At 36.5% G+C, this 16,126-nt stretch overlaps 1 protein-coding gene across 2 annotated transcripts in view; it reads right to left on the bottom strand.

Moving 5' to 3' along the window:
• Positions 1 to 16,126, bottom strand: part of LOC143257134 (cell adhesion molecule Dscam1-like) — a 101,933-nt gene that overhangs the window by 47,706 nt on the left and 38,101 nt on the right. For both annotated transcript variants that reach the window (XM_076515416.1, XM_076515414.1), the window contains exon 5: positions 12,362 to 12,655. In XM_076515416.1, coding sequence (XP_076371531.1) covers positions 12,362 to 12,655 — 294 coding nt within the window. The remainder of the gene's footprint in view (positions 1 to 12,361; positions 12,656 to 16,126) is intronic.

Genomic DNA, 16,126 nt, shown 5'->3' with positions numbered 1-16,126 from the left:
GTTGCTTAAAAACACAAGACTTAATAAAAAATGTAATATTTTGTATGTGAAAGCATTTTAATGTTTACTGATAATCTGCTAAGTGTCGTAAACAAACGTTTATTAATTTAAACGTTATTGCAGGAAACCTATAGCAAGCACGTAATTGTTACGAGGTCGGTCTCATGGATCGAGCCAATGCTGAAAGAGTTAATTAACATCATACGTGTGAATTTAGAGATTTTAGCTCTTTTGGTGGCCAAGTGTTAGCTCTGAGAGCTTATAGCGCTGAAAATTGAGTTTCGATACCTGCTGTAGTGCAGCCCAAATTGCCCATTGTATAGCTTTTTGCATAATAACAACTAAACAAGATTTCTGCCCTTGTGATAGAGGCAGTTTTCGATGACATATTTAACTAGGCCGCCTAATCTATTGGCTAGCATCGGAGTGTAAAGTCGGGAGTTCGTGATTTGCCGTCAGTTTCCTTAAAATCGCACTCCACACTGTAAAGCCTTGTGTGCAATCTAAGTTTGGTTAAGCACAATATTACACAAAGGACTATTTGACTTTGTCTACAGAGGTTATCGAAAGTCATCGAGAGACAAGTCGTAAGAGTGATAGTCAAAGCAAATACAGTTATTTGGTCTGACAACAGTTGGCGTTAGGTTCTGCTTACTAATTGCTTCCTTTAGTCTGCAAGAGTTTTAACTGTTTAACGTATATATAACGTTTCAAAAAGTATTCTGTTTCAAGAATAAATAATTCCAAAATTAACAGTAACAGATTTTTATTTCTTGCTTTTCAAGTTCATGTGTCATGCTGTGTTGTAGTCTGTAGAGTGCATAATTCTTCTCACAGCATGTGGACGTTTTACTGACCTCACGACAGTACGAATTGAAATGTTAAGCGTCCTCTGTGACATCATTTTAGTGTGTGCTGACTAACGCAAACGCAAACTAACGTGGCAGGGGTTTAGTTTAGAGAGAGAGAAATCAGAAGAGTTCTCTCTCCAACTGGGGTGTTTAGGAACGTTGTGGTTCCTCTTCGTCCCCTTACGTGAGAAATTGTTAAAATGTCCGTGGGTTTTTTTCTTTTACTTCTCTTTAATATTTTTAAGGTGGAGTGGGGTATTTATGAGTGAGAGGAAAGACGGGAGAACTGGACGAGAGCAGCATAAGTGAAGTGAGCCAGACCTTGGCCCGAGAATGGAGTACACTGTCGGCTGGCGAATTCCTTTAAAATTTACTATTTACTGTTAACTATGGCTGGATAACCTATGACTGGGTAAACGGCCCTTTTCAGAAAGTGGCTGGGACCTACATATCCGATGCCAGAGATTTTGCTGTGGGGGGAAACGGGAGTACCCCGAGAAAACCCACTTTCACGGCCTGGACGCCGAAAAATCTACTCAGACCGTGCCCTGAAGTAGCTGAGAAGAAAGAAAAAAATAAAATAAATAAATAAAAATAATAAAATAGAAAAAAACACAAAATAATAATAAAAAACTGATGAACTGTGACGGTGGTATACTTGGAAACTGTTAGCTGCGGTCTTGTAGATCGGGTGGTATCTTCGTCATGAACTTGTTTTCACACTTGAAGCCCATTGGTGCAAGTGAAAAACGTGGTCTAGGTGGTGGAACAACTGGCTGTTCTTCGGTGAGTTGTTCTTCGCTGGTCTGTGATGCTTTGTTTCTTCTTGTGATTTTAGTTTGAGTTTTTTGCGTGGAGGTAGTTTGTTTTTCAGTTTGAACTGTCGCGTCGATGGATATCTTTGTAGTGGTTTGAGTTTGGCTGGTTGTTAAATTCTGTGGAACTTGGATTGAAGGCTGGCATGATCTGTCCTCTTTCTTTCTTAGGTTGCTGACACTTGGCGTGTTGGTGGCAGAGGGAATTGAAGTCTTCTGGGTCGAGTTATCTGTATCTGTCTTCGTGTTTCTTCTGGTTAGTTCTGGACTTGGCGGTATTTTTGTAGTTTCTTGTTGGTAGTTGTCCGTTGGTTGTTTCTGATGTCTGGATGCTTTGTTTCACCAAGTGTTGAAAGGTCGTCGATGTGGGTGTTCGGCTCTAAAGTGAAATATGTGATAATAACAGCCGTCACGTAAAATACAGTCAGCACTGTACTTCGACGTTGTCACTATCTTCATAAAGTACGTTGGCAGGTTAGTCTTTTTAGAGAAAATTCGGTGAACAGCATACACATTGGCTTGGATTTGAGGTTCTATGGCTTGTTTGATTTCTTCTGGTTCTATTGATGGGTCGATGCCCCTTAGGAATATTGAGTAAAGACTGACTAGACTTTTAGTAGGGGAACAACTTACATTAAATTCGGTGTTCCATGGTTGGCAAAGATAAATTTGGTCTTCAGTAGTGGCTGGTTGGATGAGGATTCCGCCCCGGCGTAAAATTCGGGTCCTGGACGGTTCAATGGTTGCCCCTGGCTTGGCTCGGGCGATCAATGTGGCGACTTGAAACGGCGTGAGGTTCGACGGTAGGCCGTCGACGATTACCGGCGGTACTAACAGCCTGACTGGCGAGGATGAACGTTTCGTTCTAAATAGCATGTTGGCAGAGATATTAGCACGTCTGACTTGCTCAGTGACTAGTTCTGGACTCGTCAACTCTCTCTGCTGACTAACAGACAACACACTACTTAAAATAGGTAACTCCTCCAGGCGGTATTTGGTCCCCTCTCTGAGAAATACCGACACAAGTGTTATACGTTACGTGATAACAAAATATTTCAATTTAAACCCTTTGTCGCAAATTTTAAATTAATTGCTGGTGTATTGTATTTTGAAACAGATGATTAAGCGACTCCAGTTTTTTCAACAACATTTTGTTACAATATATATTTTATTATGATAATAATACAGTAAAATATACAAGTAGATGGTATGTTTGATAAACACCACAGGTGTTCTTCGGGTGAATCACGAAAACGTCACTAGTATTCCTAACAGAACCAAAATATGATTTGGTTGGTGCTAAACAAACAGCTATCTGCGCTCTTCCCTCTATAGGTATCGAAACCAGACATTTTGTATTGTTAGCCTGCAGACCTACCGCTTAGTCACGAGGAGGAGAGGAAGGACTTAGGTGGTTTAGATTTTACTTCTTCATCGAGGAATTTTTTGGTATTTTCAATCTATTGAAACAAATTGTATGAATGGGTAAGTCAGAGGTTTCTACCTCTCACGTATTTCAGTTATAAACTAAACGCTAAAAAACAGTGCGGGGACAGCTAGTCAGCAGGACTCGTCACCTGTATGGCTAGATCTAATCGAATACAGCTGGACATGGTCTAGTGAACCTGAAAATCCATGGTTTGTGTGTGTCCTGTTGCCTCAGTATCGTTCTCCGCGTCATAAGAGTGACGATCAAAACCCACTATTTGATTACAGTAACCTAAAAGTTGACGGTTGGTGCAATAAGCTAGTTGACATCTCTCTAGTCTACCAGTTTTAAATTAGAAATGGCTAGCGTAGACAACCCCTGTGTAGCTTTTCTGAAATTACCTGAAACAAAATCTTAAAGGAATAGTCGACTAAATGATATCAAATACTTGCGATGATAAGTTAAAGAGTTATATTTTATCAATGTTTATACTCCAGCCTGCAGTATGATAACCACTACGCCACCTGTCATGAAATACCAACCTACTTCATTTCCTATTAATTCTTTAAGATATAGTTTCCCAACTTTAGTGTATGTTTCAGTTTTCATACAAATATCTTTTATGCGAGTTTAGTGTACATATTATAGATGCGTAATTAACTTACACGATTCCTTTCACGTTTTAGAAAGAACCTCTTTTTATCGTGTTTAATTCCAATAAAAAACAAACCCAGACAAAAATTATTACTCCGAATCACGTGATCTCTAATCTTGTAATGAAAATTCCAAGAACAGTTTCCATTCTTGAGCTTACTGGAAATTGTCACACCAGCCAGCTGTACTTAAGGTTTTCAGATCAATTTTGTTTGTCTTGAATTTGATAAAATACTTGTATAAGAGATACAAATGATGAATGTTTGATGCCCACCAGAAAATTTATTTCACCATTGATTTGGTAAGAAGAAACTCGTGCATTGAAATTAGATTTTGAAAGCAAATTAATGTGTGAATTTATCCAATAAACAAGATTAAAACAAATCGCACAATCTTAAAATATATTCAAAGTAAAGAGGTGGTCATGATATAAAACGGAAAAAAAAGGCTTAGCTTTAAGTAGTATACAAAATATATTTATAAATGCTGAAAGTGTCCACTATCCTAATTTAAAACTTGCAACTTTATCAAAACTATAAAAACAAAAGTTTTAGACTTAGTATTTTATATCAACTTTAAATTTGCTAACACGTTAGCAGTAATTTCCTTAACATTATCCGATATTTTTATCAGAATATTATCAATCTATACAGTCAACAGGGAACGTTAATTTCCTTCCATGCGCACTCCACAAATTTAAAGAAAATCTAATTTACTGTCACATTTGAAACTCCTGAGATTAACATTTAGTCCTATCTTAATTTTGAACTACGGACTAGCAGTAGCAATGGTACAAGAGCGACTTTCGGCCCTATTAAGCGAATAACATGATTGACTGTCACTTTTATAACTTCTTCTCAGCAGTACCACGTCTCATGTCCTGGAACTTTTGATATACAGCCCTCCGTGTGCATAGTCATATACTGAATAAACACTACAGCATAATACTTGTTTTCCAGTGTGTATAAACACGTAAAAAGCACTTTTTTGAATTTTAAATAAATTCTAGGGGGAAAAAACTAGTGCTTTGTATACGAAACATTTGTTGTTGTTGTATTTTTTGTGGTTATTTTAATACACAAAGGTAATAAATTTTTATGGAATTCTGTGTAATTAGAATGATTAAAACTGTTAAGTGATTCTTTTGTTTTAATTGTTATTTTTTTTAATTAAGCATAAAGCTACACAGTGGGCTATCTGTGCTCTGCCCACCACAGGTATCGAAATGCGGTTTCTAGCGGTGTGAGTCTGCAGACATACCGCTGTGCCACTGGGGGGGGACTTGTAAGTGATATTCGTAGACTACTGACGTATGAGATTAGTTATATAAAGTTCTGAACGAATCTGATAACCATGTGGGGCATCTCACTGACTGCGAGGTTAAACCTATTCCACAGAAAGTGATATCCATCAAACACCTCTAATATAAAAGACAGTGTGAGCCGACTGGAATAATCAGAAATGAGAAACCGATAGACTTATCTAATGAGACAACAGATTCAATAATACTTTCAAAACCAAGTTGAGTGGGGCAAATATATTAACAATTACCAGAGTGACGGTACCAGTACTTCAAGTGTCTATGAACAAACGCATGAGCACTGCTGTTTGACAAGGGGCTATGAAGGATTACAGATACATTTCTTTGTGTAAATTTAGAATAGACGGGTAGAAAAGGTCAAAATAGTCTTTTTCTTTACAATAAGGGCCCCCCGCTAGTACAGCGATATGTCTCCGGATTTACAACGCTAAAATCAGGGGTTCGATTCCCCTGGGTGGGGTGAGCAGATAGCCCTTTGTGGCTTTGCTAAATGAAAAACACACATTTACAATAAGCCTTTTTTTTTTAATAGCAAAAAAATACGTTTAATAAGTTTTGTGCACGTTAAGACTGATTGACTCATACACATTGTTTATAATTCAAGAGCACCCACCCACAAAGGTTCAATAGTATTGTGTGAAGGCTTATTACGTTAAAAAAACATCAGGTTTCGATACCAGCAAAGTGGAATTTACAATGGCTTTAAATCCGGATTTTTTTAATATTTTCGTGCTGGTAGATGTCGCCACACTATAATTGAAGCTAATGTTATTTGTAGTAAAGCACATTTATATAATGTGCTATCTGCACTATGCCCACCAAAGGTATTGGAACCTGGTTTCTAGCGTTATAAGTCTGCAGACTTTTCGTTGTGCCACTAATACTATTTAGTGATGGCAAATCATAGAAAGGTTTAGTGTATCTCAGTAGATACTAAATTACTGCAAAGCAAGAGACTCGGTTCAGTAACGTTGTTTGACTTGTTTTATTTATATCTTTAACACTGTTTAAACAGTTAGAGACAGTTAATATCTCTTTATCACAGACTGGGAATCGTGGATGTCAAATGTAAAAAAAAACAAAAAAAACGTTTCTTTGTTTTGTTTTGACGTTTCGATGAATATGCAATTCATCTTCATTAGAGAAAGTGATTTTCATCACACCAAACAAGTTCGCCCTTTCAGTCTTGGGGGCTTTATATGTCACGGTCAATCTCACTATTCGATGATAAAAAAGTAGCCCAAGAGTTGGCGGTGGGTGGTGATGACTAGCTGCCTTCCCTCTAGTCTTGCATTGCTAAATTATGGACGGCCAGCGCAGATAGCCTTCTTGTAACTTTGCCCGAAATTCAAAACAAACAAACATTTGAGAAAATGAGAAGTTTTAAAATTTTCACGAGAGCACTTATTGACTATGATTAGTTCAAATCAATAACTTTAAAAATCTAGTTTAGTGGACTAAATGCTAAGCCTACCAGTAATGGAGAAGAAGTTCCAAGAATAAATTTTTCTGCCTAATTAACAAATAGTTTACTCACAAAACTCTAGTATAATATTAATGACGTCACCATGATCATGAAGCGTCTACAAAAATGAGTTTTCATTTTGTTTTCGGGTTGGTAAACCATAATTTCATGCCCAGTCAGTTAACAGTGTTAACCCTAAAGCAGTGTTAACAGTACTATAATTATGTGTAATTAATCATTAAACGTAAAACCAACTGTAAATCTCAGTGATTTTAGGGCAGGAGTTGCGCGGTAGTTAGCACGCCTAAACTGAGAATCCGAAAGTTTCGCATCATATTGCTGTAAAAATGCGCTTCGCATTTGAAAGCCGTTGGTGAGTTATGAAACGTGACGGTAAAATCTTGTTATGAGACCAGATAAGAGTGGTCCAAGATTTAGTTGTGGTTGATGTTGACTAGTTGTTTTCTGTCGGTTCTCTTTGCGAGAAAACTCTGGAACAAATATTTAACACTAGCTACGTAACTCCAGTGTTAAACACAGTTAAGGAACAAGAAGAGACAAGAAAAATAATTGCTAATTACATTGTTTACAGACTGATGAAAAACTTGGTCACAGTTAGTAGACTATAACGTAGCTACAACTTTTGTGACTCCTGTAACCGAAACGTCGTAAAAACGAAACCTTTATCTTCTCGTCATCGTTCACCTTGCGAGACAAATTATCTGTCAACAGATGCCCAACGAGTTTGCTCGTTATCACCAAAACTAAAGCCTAAACTTCCAACAACAACAGCAAAACAAGTTTAAATTTCAACCGGGATTCTACCAGCTGTCACTGTTCAGTCTTCCAAAACGTTCTCGGAGGACGTAATTGAACTGAGTGCTCTATCCAGTATTTTCCAGTACGTAAAGCGTTTTGCAACATTTTCATTTTCTCATAATTCGTTAGTTGTAGTGCCATCTACATAATATTTCTACCTAAATTTTAGCTAAATTATTGATTAATAATACTGAAAGCATTTTCAGTTTCATTATTTAACAACAACTACTTAATACCACAGCTTTTAATAAAATTAATTAATCGTTACTAAATTCATCAATTAACTTTCTAGACTGTAAATCTGAGGACCCGTGACCGAAAACTCACACTCTGTATTTTGAAGGTCTGAGTGCATTATAAGAGTGGCAAGTGAGATTTTCCTTTCCGATTAAAGTGTGTGTTCACTTATAGCAAACCTACATTGGGCTATCTGCTGGGTCCACCAAGGGAATCGAACCCCTGATGTTAGTGTCGTAAATCCGAAGACTTATCGCTGTCCTTAGTTGTTTTTTTTAGGAGTGCTTTTTCGATTAAAGTAGCTCAAGAGATGGTGTTGGGTTAATAATCTGCTGGCTTGTCTCTAGTCTATCATATCAGAATTAGGGGCCCCTAATTCTAGTACAACGGTATGTCTACGGATTTACAACGCTAAAATCAGGGGTTTGATTCCCCTCAGTGGGCTCAGCAGATAGCCCGATGTGGCTTTGCTGGACGAAAACACACACACACACACACACACACACACAGAATTAAGGACTACTATCTGTGCATGAATATTCCCAGCAACAAATTTAACTGAGCACGCATAAAATTAGCTTTCCAAACTTCCTTCATGCTATCCATTGTATTTCAGGCTTTTCGGATGAGAAATTCGTATGCCAGAAGAGGAGGGGTGAATTTATCATCTTTGTGGAGTATTAGATTTTTCTTTGGTACCTAAGCTGTTAACGATTGATAATAGCTTTTAATGTCAATATTTTAGGTCATTTCAATTATTTAAATTATCAGAAGTTCGTCATCTAATCACAGCTATTTCAAAGTAACTTTACTATTGCGAGCATAATAATACTTTTTGCTGTTTGAATAATCACAGATATTTCAAACTAACTTTATTTATTTAAATTATCAGCAGTTCGTCATCTAATCACAGCTATTTGCTGTTTGAATGCCGTAGTTTTAGTTCATAACACTGGAAGGCCGTAGCGTTAGTTTTGTTCATATAGGAGTTAAGTATGTGAAAATTCTTTGTAATATCGCAGTACCAGTTTCGAATTATTTGAAGTTATATATGTCAAATATTGCGTTTTCTAGCTTTTGGTTAAATATTCTAATATTAGTTTCAGATCTGAATAGTTCCAAATATAAAAGGCTGTTTTGACTTTTCCCTGAAATAACCCAAAACCGTTGTTGGATCCTTTGTAATTCATGACTTTTAGCGCTAGTTTCGGATCAGTGTTTGTATATGCAGGGGATCTGTGTTTTGATAACCGATTCGAAAATAAAAAGGTGTTGTTTGTTTAATCTAAATCATATTGGGTTTTAATTTGCCTGAAACATTTCCCTACAGTATAAAACAAAAGCGTGTGTGTGTTTTTTCTCATAGCAAAGCCACATCGGGCTATCTGCTAAGTCTACCGAGGGGAATGGAACTCCTGATTTTAACGTGGTGCTGAAACAAAGCTCACTTTTTCTTTTGGTTTGTTGGTATCACTCTGTGGAACAGTTGCAAGTCTACAGATTTACAACCCTAAAAACTGCGGTTCGATTCCCCGTAGTGGACACAAGTGTGGTTTTGATTTATAAGACAAATCTTTTTCTGGTGAATAACTGTTTCTATAGTCCTTGCTCTTGGAAACAGTCTTCGCCATACATAAAATTTAGCCAATTATTTTATCATCCGTTTTCTTTCTTCACGAAAGTTATTTCAGGATATGCGTGTGATTGATCCTCATGTAATTATGATAAAAAGGTAAAAACCTACCAAGATATGTCTAAAATAACTCGATCTGTAACGGGTAGTTTATCCTAGATATGGAGTAATTTAACTCTCATTAATCATGTGAGTCTGCGTGAGCATGTGACGAGTCTTTTTGTAAACAGCGCGTGCATGACAATGATGGACGCTGGACATATGTGACAGACAACAACACAGCAAAAAAGATAAATTAAATGGAATGTTCGACATAAGAAATGCATTAAATAGCGGATTAGTGGAACAATACATCACAAACGTATCGTAGTGTTGTTTTTTTAAATCTGGGATAGCATGCAGTTTCATATCACGCAATAAAGGCCTCCATTAAACCATATTACACGTGAATAGTTGAAAACCAACATGGACTGGTACCATGAATAGAACATAAAGCATGCTTACAATACAATATACATTTATTAATATTATGTGAGAGGATACTAAAATTTATCTGTTGTTAAACAAATTTTATAGTTCAGAATTAAAACGCAAGAGGGAATCTTCAATAGATGCGGAATTTGAAATTTGCTTAGGCAGCATTAAAGTAAATAAACTATTAGACCTTTTCTTTTTCTTAGTTATATTTACGTGCGCCAGCAATACCAAGCGTGGGTCGAGGGAAAACCCGATTCTGTTTTATTACTAGGGAGGATGTCTACCAGCCTACCTTAAAGTTCAAATTAATTTAGCTAGGGTTAGGGTAAATTAACCTCCAAGATTTTATGTGGTCAAACGCATCAATCGAAAATGTTTGTTTTCATGAGTCTAAAACTGTAACTAGATCTCAAATTGGTTAAGAAATGATGAAGCTATGATCTAAAAGTTCGTACTTGAAAAACAAAAAAACAGAGACATTCTATGAGTCGTTATGTCGGGGATAGAAGCTAATACAACCATACTCAAAATGCAGTATATATTTGTATTTATCAAGTTGTAATACAGGGCACCAGACTTAATCTATTGTTTTCATAAGACCGTGTTCATTATGAACATGCAACAACTGGTATTATCAACATAATTCAATGAATACAGTATGTATTTATCAACATACTTTAAATAAAAATAAATCATGTTTATTGAAAACATTTATTGTTTTCATCCTTTCATACACTAAGCAAATTAATCCACACATAAATAAAAATTACTTATGTTCAGCATGGACAGTTACTACATACTAATTGTTATAGTAAGATGTAATTCACGTTACACCATGACTTCCCTGCCATGGTGTGATCAACGTCACACTTCTTTTATATATATATACATATTATTTGTTTATAAACGTAGAGTGTAGGCTAACAGTGGTTACTACTAGAGGATATTTTTATACCACTGTTATTATTACAATAGAATACCTTCATGTCACTATGGTTATTACGAAAGAATATCTTCATTTCACTACGGTTATTACGAAAGAATACCTTTATGTCACTGTTGTTACTACGATAGAATACCTTTATGCCACTGTTGTTACTACGATAAAATACCTTTTGCCACTATTGTTATTACGATAAAATACTTTTATGTCACTATGGTTATTACAAAAGAATACCTTCATGTGACTATGGTTATTACGAAAGAATACCTTCATGTCACTGTTGTTACTACGATAGAATACCTTTATGCCACTGTCGCTACTACGAAAGAATACCTTTAGGCCATTGTTGTTATTACGATAGAGTACCTTTATACCACTGTTATTACTACGATAGAATACTTTTATGCCACTATTGTTATTACGATAAAATACTTTTATGTCACTATGGTTATTACGAAAGAATACCTTTATGTCACTATGGTTATTACGAAAGAATACCTTCATGTCACTATGGTTATTACGAAAGAATACCTTCATGTCACTATGGTTATTACGAAAGAATACCTTCATGTCATTATGGTTATTACGAAAGAATACCTTCATGTCACTATGGTTATTACGAAAGAATATCCTCATGTCACTATGGTTATTACGAAAGAATACCTTCATGTCACTATGGTTATTACGAAAGAATACCTTTATGTCACTGTTGTTACTACGATAGAATACCTTTATGCCACTGTTGTTACTACGATAGAATACCTTTAGGCCATTGTTGTTACTACGATAGAGTACCTTTATACCATTGTTATTACTACGATAGAATACCTTTATGCCACTATTGTTATTACGATAAAATACTTTTATGTCACTATGATTATTACAAAAGAATACCTTCATGTTACTATGGTTATTACGAAAGAATACCTTCATGTCACTATGGTTATTACGAAATAATACCTTTATGTCACTATGGTTATTACGAAAGAATACCTTCATGTCACTATGGTTATTACGAAAGAATATCTTCATGTCACTATGGTTATTACGAAAGAGTACCTTTATGTCACTGTTGTTACTACGATAGAATACCTTTATGCCACTGTCGCTACTACGAAAGAATACCTTTAGGCCATTGTTGTTACTACGATAGAGTACCTTTATGCCACTGTTGTTACTACGATAGAATACCTTTATGCCACTATGGATACTACGATAGAATACCTTTATGCCACTTTTGTTACTAGTATAGAATACCTTTATGCCACTGTGGTTACTAGTATAGAATACCTTTATGCCACTATGGATACTACGATAGAATACCTTTATGCTACTGTAGATACTACAATAGAATACCTTTATGCCACTTTTGTTACTACGATAGAATACCTTTATGCCACTTTTGTTACTACGATAGAATACCTTTATGCCACTTTTGTTACTACTATAGAATACCTTTATGCCACTTTTGTTACTACTATAGAATACCTTTATGCCACTTTTGTTACTACGATAGAATACCTTTATGCCACTGTGGTTACTACTATAGAATACCTTTATTTCACTGTTGCTACCACTATAGAATACCTTTATGTCACTGTGGCCAGTTTGGCCAGGTGATAAATATGTCTCCTTTGCAGGTATTATTGACTTTTTTACCCACGACAAGAAGAAGATGCGACGTAAAAAACAAAAACTGAAACTAACTTCGACTTACCAAACACCTTTACTTCAACCTGCGTGTAGTCTTCGCCAAGGGAATTATTAGCCACACAGAGGTACAATCCTACGTCTTCCAACTCCACACGGTCTATTCTTAGACTTCCATGGAATCGTTGAAGCCTTGGCCAATAATGAATTCGAACTTTCTGGGATCCCTTTATTTTAAACCAGGTGTAGGTTGGAGGAGGCTGGCCCTGAGCAGCACAAGGAAGGTAAGCAGTTTCCCCTTTGTTAAGCGACACCTGGTGTTGGCGGGAAGTAATGCTGGGGGCAATATTCTCTTCTGGATCTAAAAGTTGAGAAAAATGATTGAAATTGTTGATGAAAAATTTTAAAAGTTAGTCTTAGTTTATTAAGAATGTAAAAGGTGAAGTAACTAACCAGTAAATAATATGTAGATAGTGATGTTTAAAATAACTGGTTAAGACGAACCAGTGAACGGATTTATACAGATAAATAATTTGTTTTTGAATTTTCACGCAAAGCTACACGAGGGCGATCTGCGCTAGCCGTCCCTAATTTAGCAATGTAAGATTAGAGCCCGGGCAGCTTGTCATCACCATCCACCGCCAACTCTTGGGTTACTCTTTTACCAACGAATAGTGGGATTGACAGTCACATTATAACGCCACCTCGTGATCTATTAAAAACTATAATAATAATAATAATATTTAATTTTTGTCTTTCGTGAGACTGCGTGCGTGCTTCATTTCAGCGGATTTAAACAAAGAGTGAATATTAATATACTTTCGTGAACATTTTTTTACAACAGCATATTTAAAAATTATGAAAGTTTTTGAAAGAGTCTAACAACAGGTCCCAAAATAAGAGTATATGTATTTATCGATAGTATTAATTATGTTAAAGTTTAATCCTAAATAAACTAAAGCGGGGACGTACAAAAGTTACAGAATTAATTGATTTCTCTATCTAACATAATGACCCGGCATGGCCAGGTGGTTAACATAACGCTAGTAAATCAACAAGATACATGTACTTTACCAAACAACCAGGCAGCACTTGACCACTCTATATGGATCTCACAACCACTAACACCGAGCAAGTTCCTCTCAGTCAACTAATAGGTCTGTATTAACTCCATGCTAGCTTCTCTCAGTCAACTAACAGGTCCCCTCATAGTCATTAACTCCGAGCGAGATTCTCTGTCTACTTACAGGTCCCCTCACAATCATTAACTCCGAGCTAGATTCTCTCTGTCTAACGGTCCGGCATGGCCAGGTGGGTTAAGGCATGCGACTCGTAATCTAAGGGTCGCGGGTTCGCATCCCCGTCGCACCAAACATGCTCGCCTTTTCAGCCGTGGGGGCGTTATAATGTGACGGTCAATCCCACTATTCATTGGTAAAAGAGTAGCTCGAGAGTTGGCGGTGGGTGGTGATGACTAGCTGCCTTCCCTCTAGTCTTACACTGCTAAATAAGGGACGGCTAGCGCAGATAGCCCTCGAGTAGCTTTGCGCGAAATTCTAAAACAAAACAAACTCTCAGTCTAATAACAGATCGCGCATCAGTGGGAAATTTGAGGAGATTTGTACCCACCACCTCTTTCCAAAGTTTTTTTTTTAATTAAGCTTTACATTATATACCTAATTGTTACTTTAAAGGATTGGTCATTACACAGATTGTTGCATTGTTAAGAGACATAAAACGTACGTTGCATTTCGAAACCAATGTAGTCTACAAATGTTGTCATTCAACCTTTGACCCTTTATCGTTTAAGAAACAGCGGAAGTGATATAAAACCACAACTAAAATAACTACATAGTTTTATCTGTTAAAAAGATTGCGCTAAGCCTAAAAGAAACGTAACTGTCACGTGCTTCAATCCGGCCCTCCCATTGGCTGTTGGTCTAGAATGAAAAGTTCTTTAAACTATCAAAGATATACCACAGAGAGAAATAATTTGATGATGATGTAGCAAAGGATTCGACCCTCAGTTATGTAAATAATTATGCATACAAACATTTTTGTAAAAAAATCTCTCTCCCTTACGAATAGAATTGTGGGGTTTAACACGTTTAGTTTCATCTTGCTTTAGTTGTAATTTTTTCTCTCATATTGTTTATTTAATAAAAATACTCTAGATGTACACTTGATGCAATAGTTTTTATTATTCCTGGGTGATTACTGAAAATGCTGAAACCCGTTATTGTTGTTTTGACATTAAGCTAGCGACACGGTTAGCTATGTGTGCTCTGTCCACCGAAGGAAATTGTACCCTAGGTGGTAACGTCTACTGATCCATCGCGGAAGTCCCGCATAGCCAGGTGGTTATGGCACTCGGTTTGAAATCTGTAGGTCGCGGGTTTGAGTCCCCGTTATACCAAAGATGTTGTGAGTACGTTATAATTTGACGGTCAGTTCCACTATTCATTGGTAAATGAGTAGCCCAAGAGTTGACGATAGGTGGTGATGAAATTCAAATTCAAGCCCACTGCTCAGAATAAGAACGTTTATTATGAAACCCTGCCATTTAGAAGCAAAAGATCCACAGTTACATTACATATAGCCTGAGCTAGGCTTAGTGGTTAGTGTGCCATCTTGCGGATCAGATAGTCTTAGGTTCAACTAAATTCAAATATGCTACTGATGTACACACCACATACATTTACCTATGGTAATATAATACAGTTAACCCCACTGTTCAGTTAAAACTAATCAAGTAAGCGGTGGAAGCTTCTAAGTGGCTTTCCTTCTTTTGGTGAGCATTTATAAATTAGAGACTGCTGTGCATGAACACTTGAGGTTACAAAGACAGAAATTTTAACCAATATGTCACGTGAGATGACTTTTAAGGTGGAACTACCAGTGATATTACTTATTTAATTTGTGTTGCATTATAATTTTTTTAAAACTGGTGACTTCTCGATGAATGAAAGCTAGGCGAGTTCTTACTTCTCCCTTGGAAGCCCGGCATGGTAAAGAGGTTAAGCCACTTGATTCGTAATCTGAATGTCGCGGGTTCGAATCCCAGTCACATGAAACGTGCTCACTCTTTCAGTCGTGAGGGCGTTATAATGTGACGGTAAATCTCACTATTCTTTGGTAAAAGAGTGGCCCAAGAGTTGGCGTGGGTGATGATGAATAGCTGCCTTCCCTCTCGTCTTACACTGCTAAATTAGAGCTTGCGCAGATAGCTCTCGAGTAGCTTTGCGCTGAATTCAAAAACAAACAAACAAACAAATAAAACTTCTTTCCTCTTGCCTAGACTGTTTCCAATAACACTTTGATTACAGGTGACAATAGTCAAACCTTATTTACGCCCACAGATGGGTCAACAGTAAGTTTACGGACTTACATAACTAAACACAACAAATAGAGTGCATATAGCTGATTGTGTCGTTTTGCACTACAACAGTAACGACATATATCAAGTGAAATGAAAAGTTTGGTTTGTCGTGGTACAAATAACTTGAAACTTGATTTCCTACCTAGGTTTGTTATTTTTTAAATAAATTTTTACTCAAATTCGTAAAAAAGAAAGAAAGAAAATAACAAAATTATAAAATGACTTCCAAAGTGAAAGACAGTTTCTGATGTAAGTTGTTTTGTTCTTATTTTTGCACCACAAATGTATTTGTAAATCATATTATTAAATCAAATTTAACCTGAAACTTTCAAGTGAAATAGGTATGACGAAAAGTGAATAGTGTGTGTGTATATATATATATATATACACGCACGCACATACACACACACAGATACATATTTTTGTATGAATTTTCACTAATCATAATTTTGT

This window comes from Tachypleus tridentatus, chromosome 7 (assembly GCF_004210375.1).
Source record: "Tachypleus tridentatus isolate NWPU-2018 chromosome 7, ASM421037v1, whole genome shotgun sequence".
NCBI lineage: Eukaryota > Metazoa > Arthropoda > Merostomata > Xiphosura > Limulidae > Tachypleus > Tachypleus tridentatus.
Note: the sequence above shows the minus strand (reverse complement) of the source record. Positions and strands in the feature narration are given on the sequence as shown.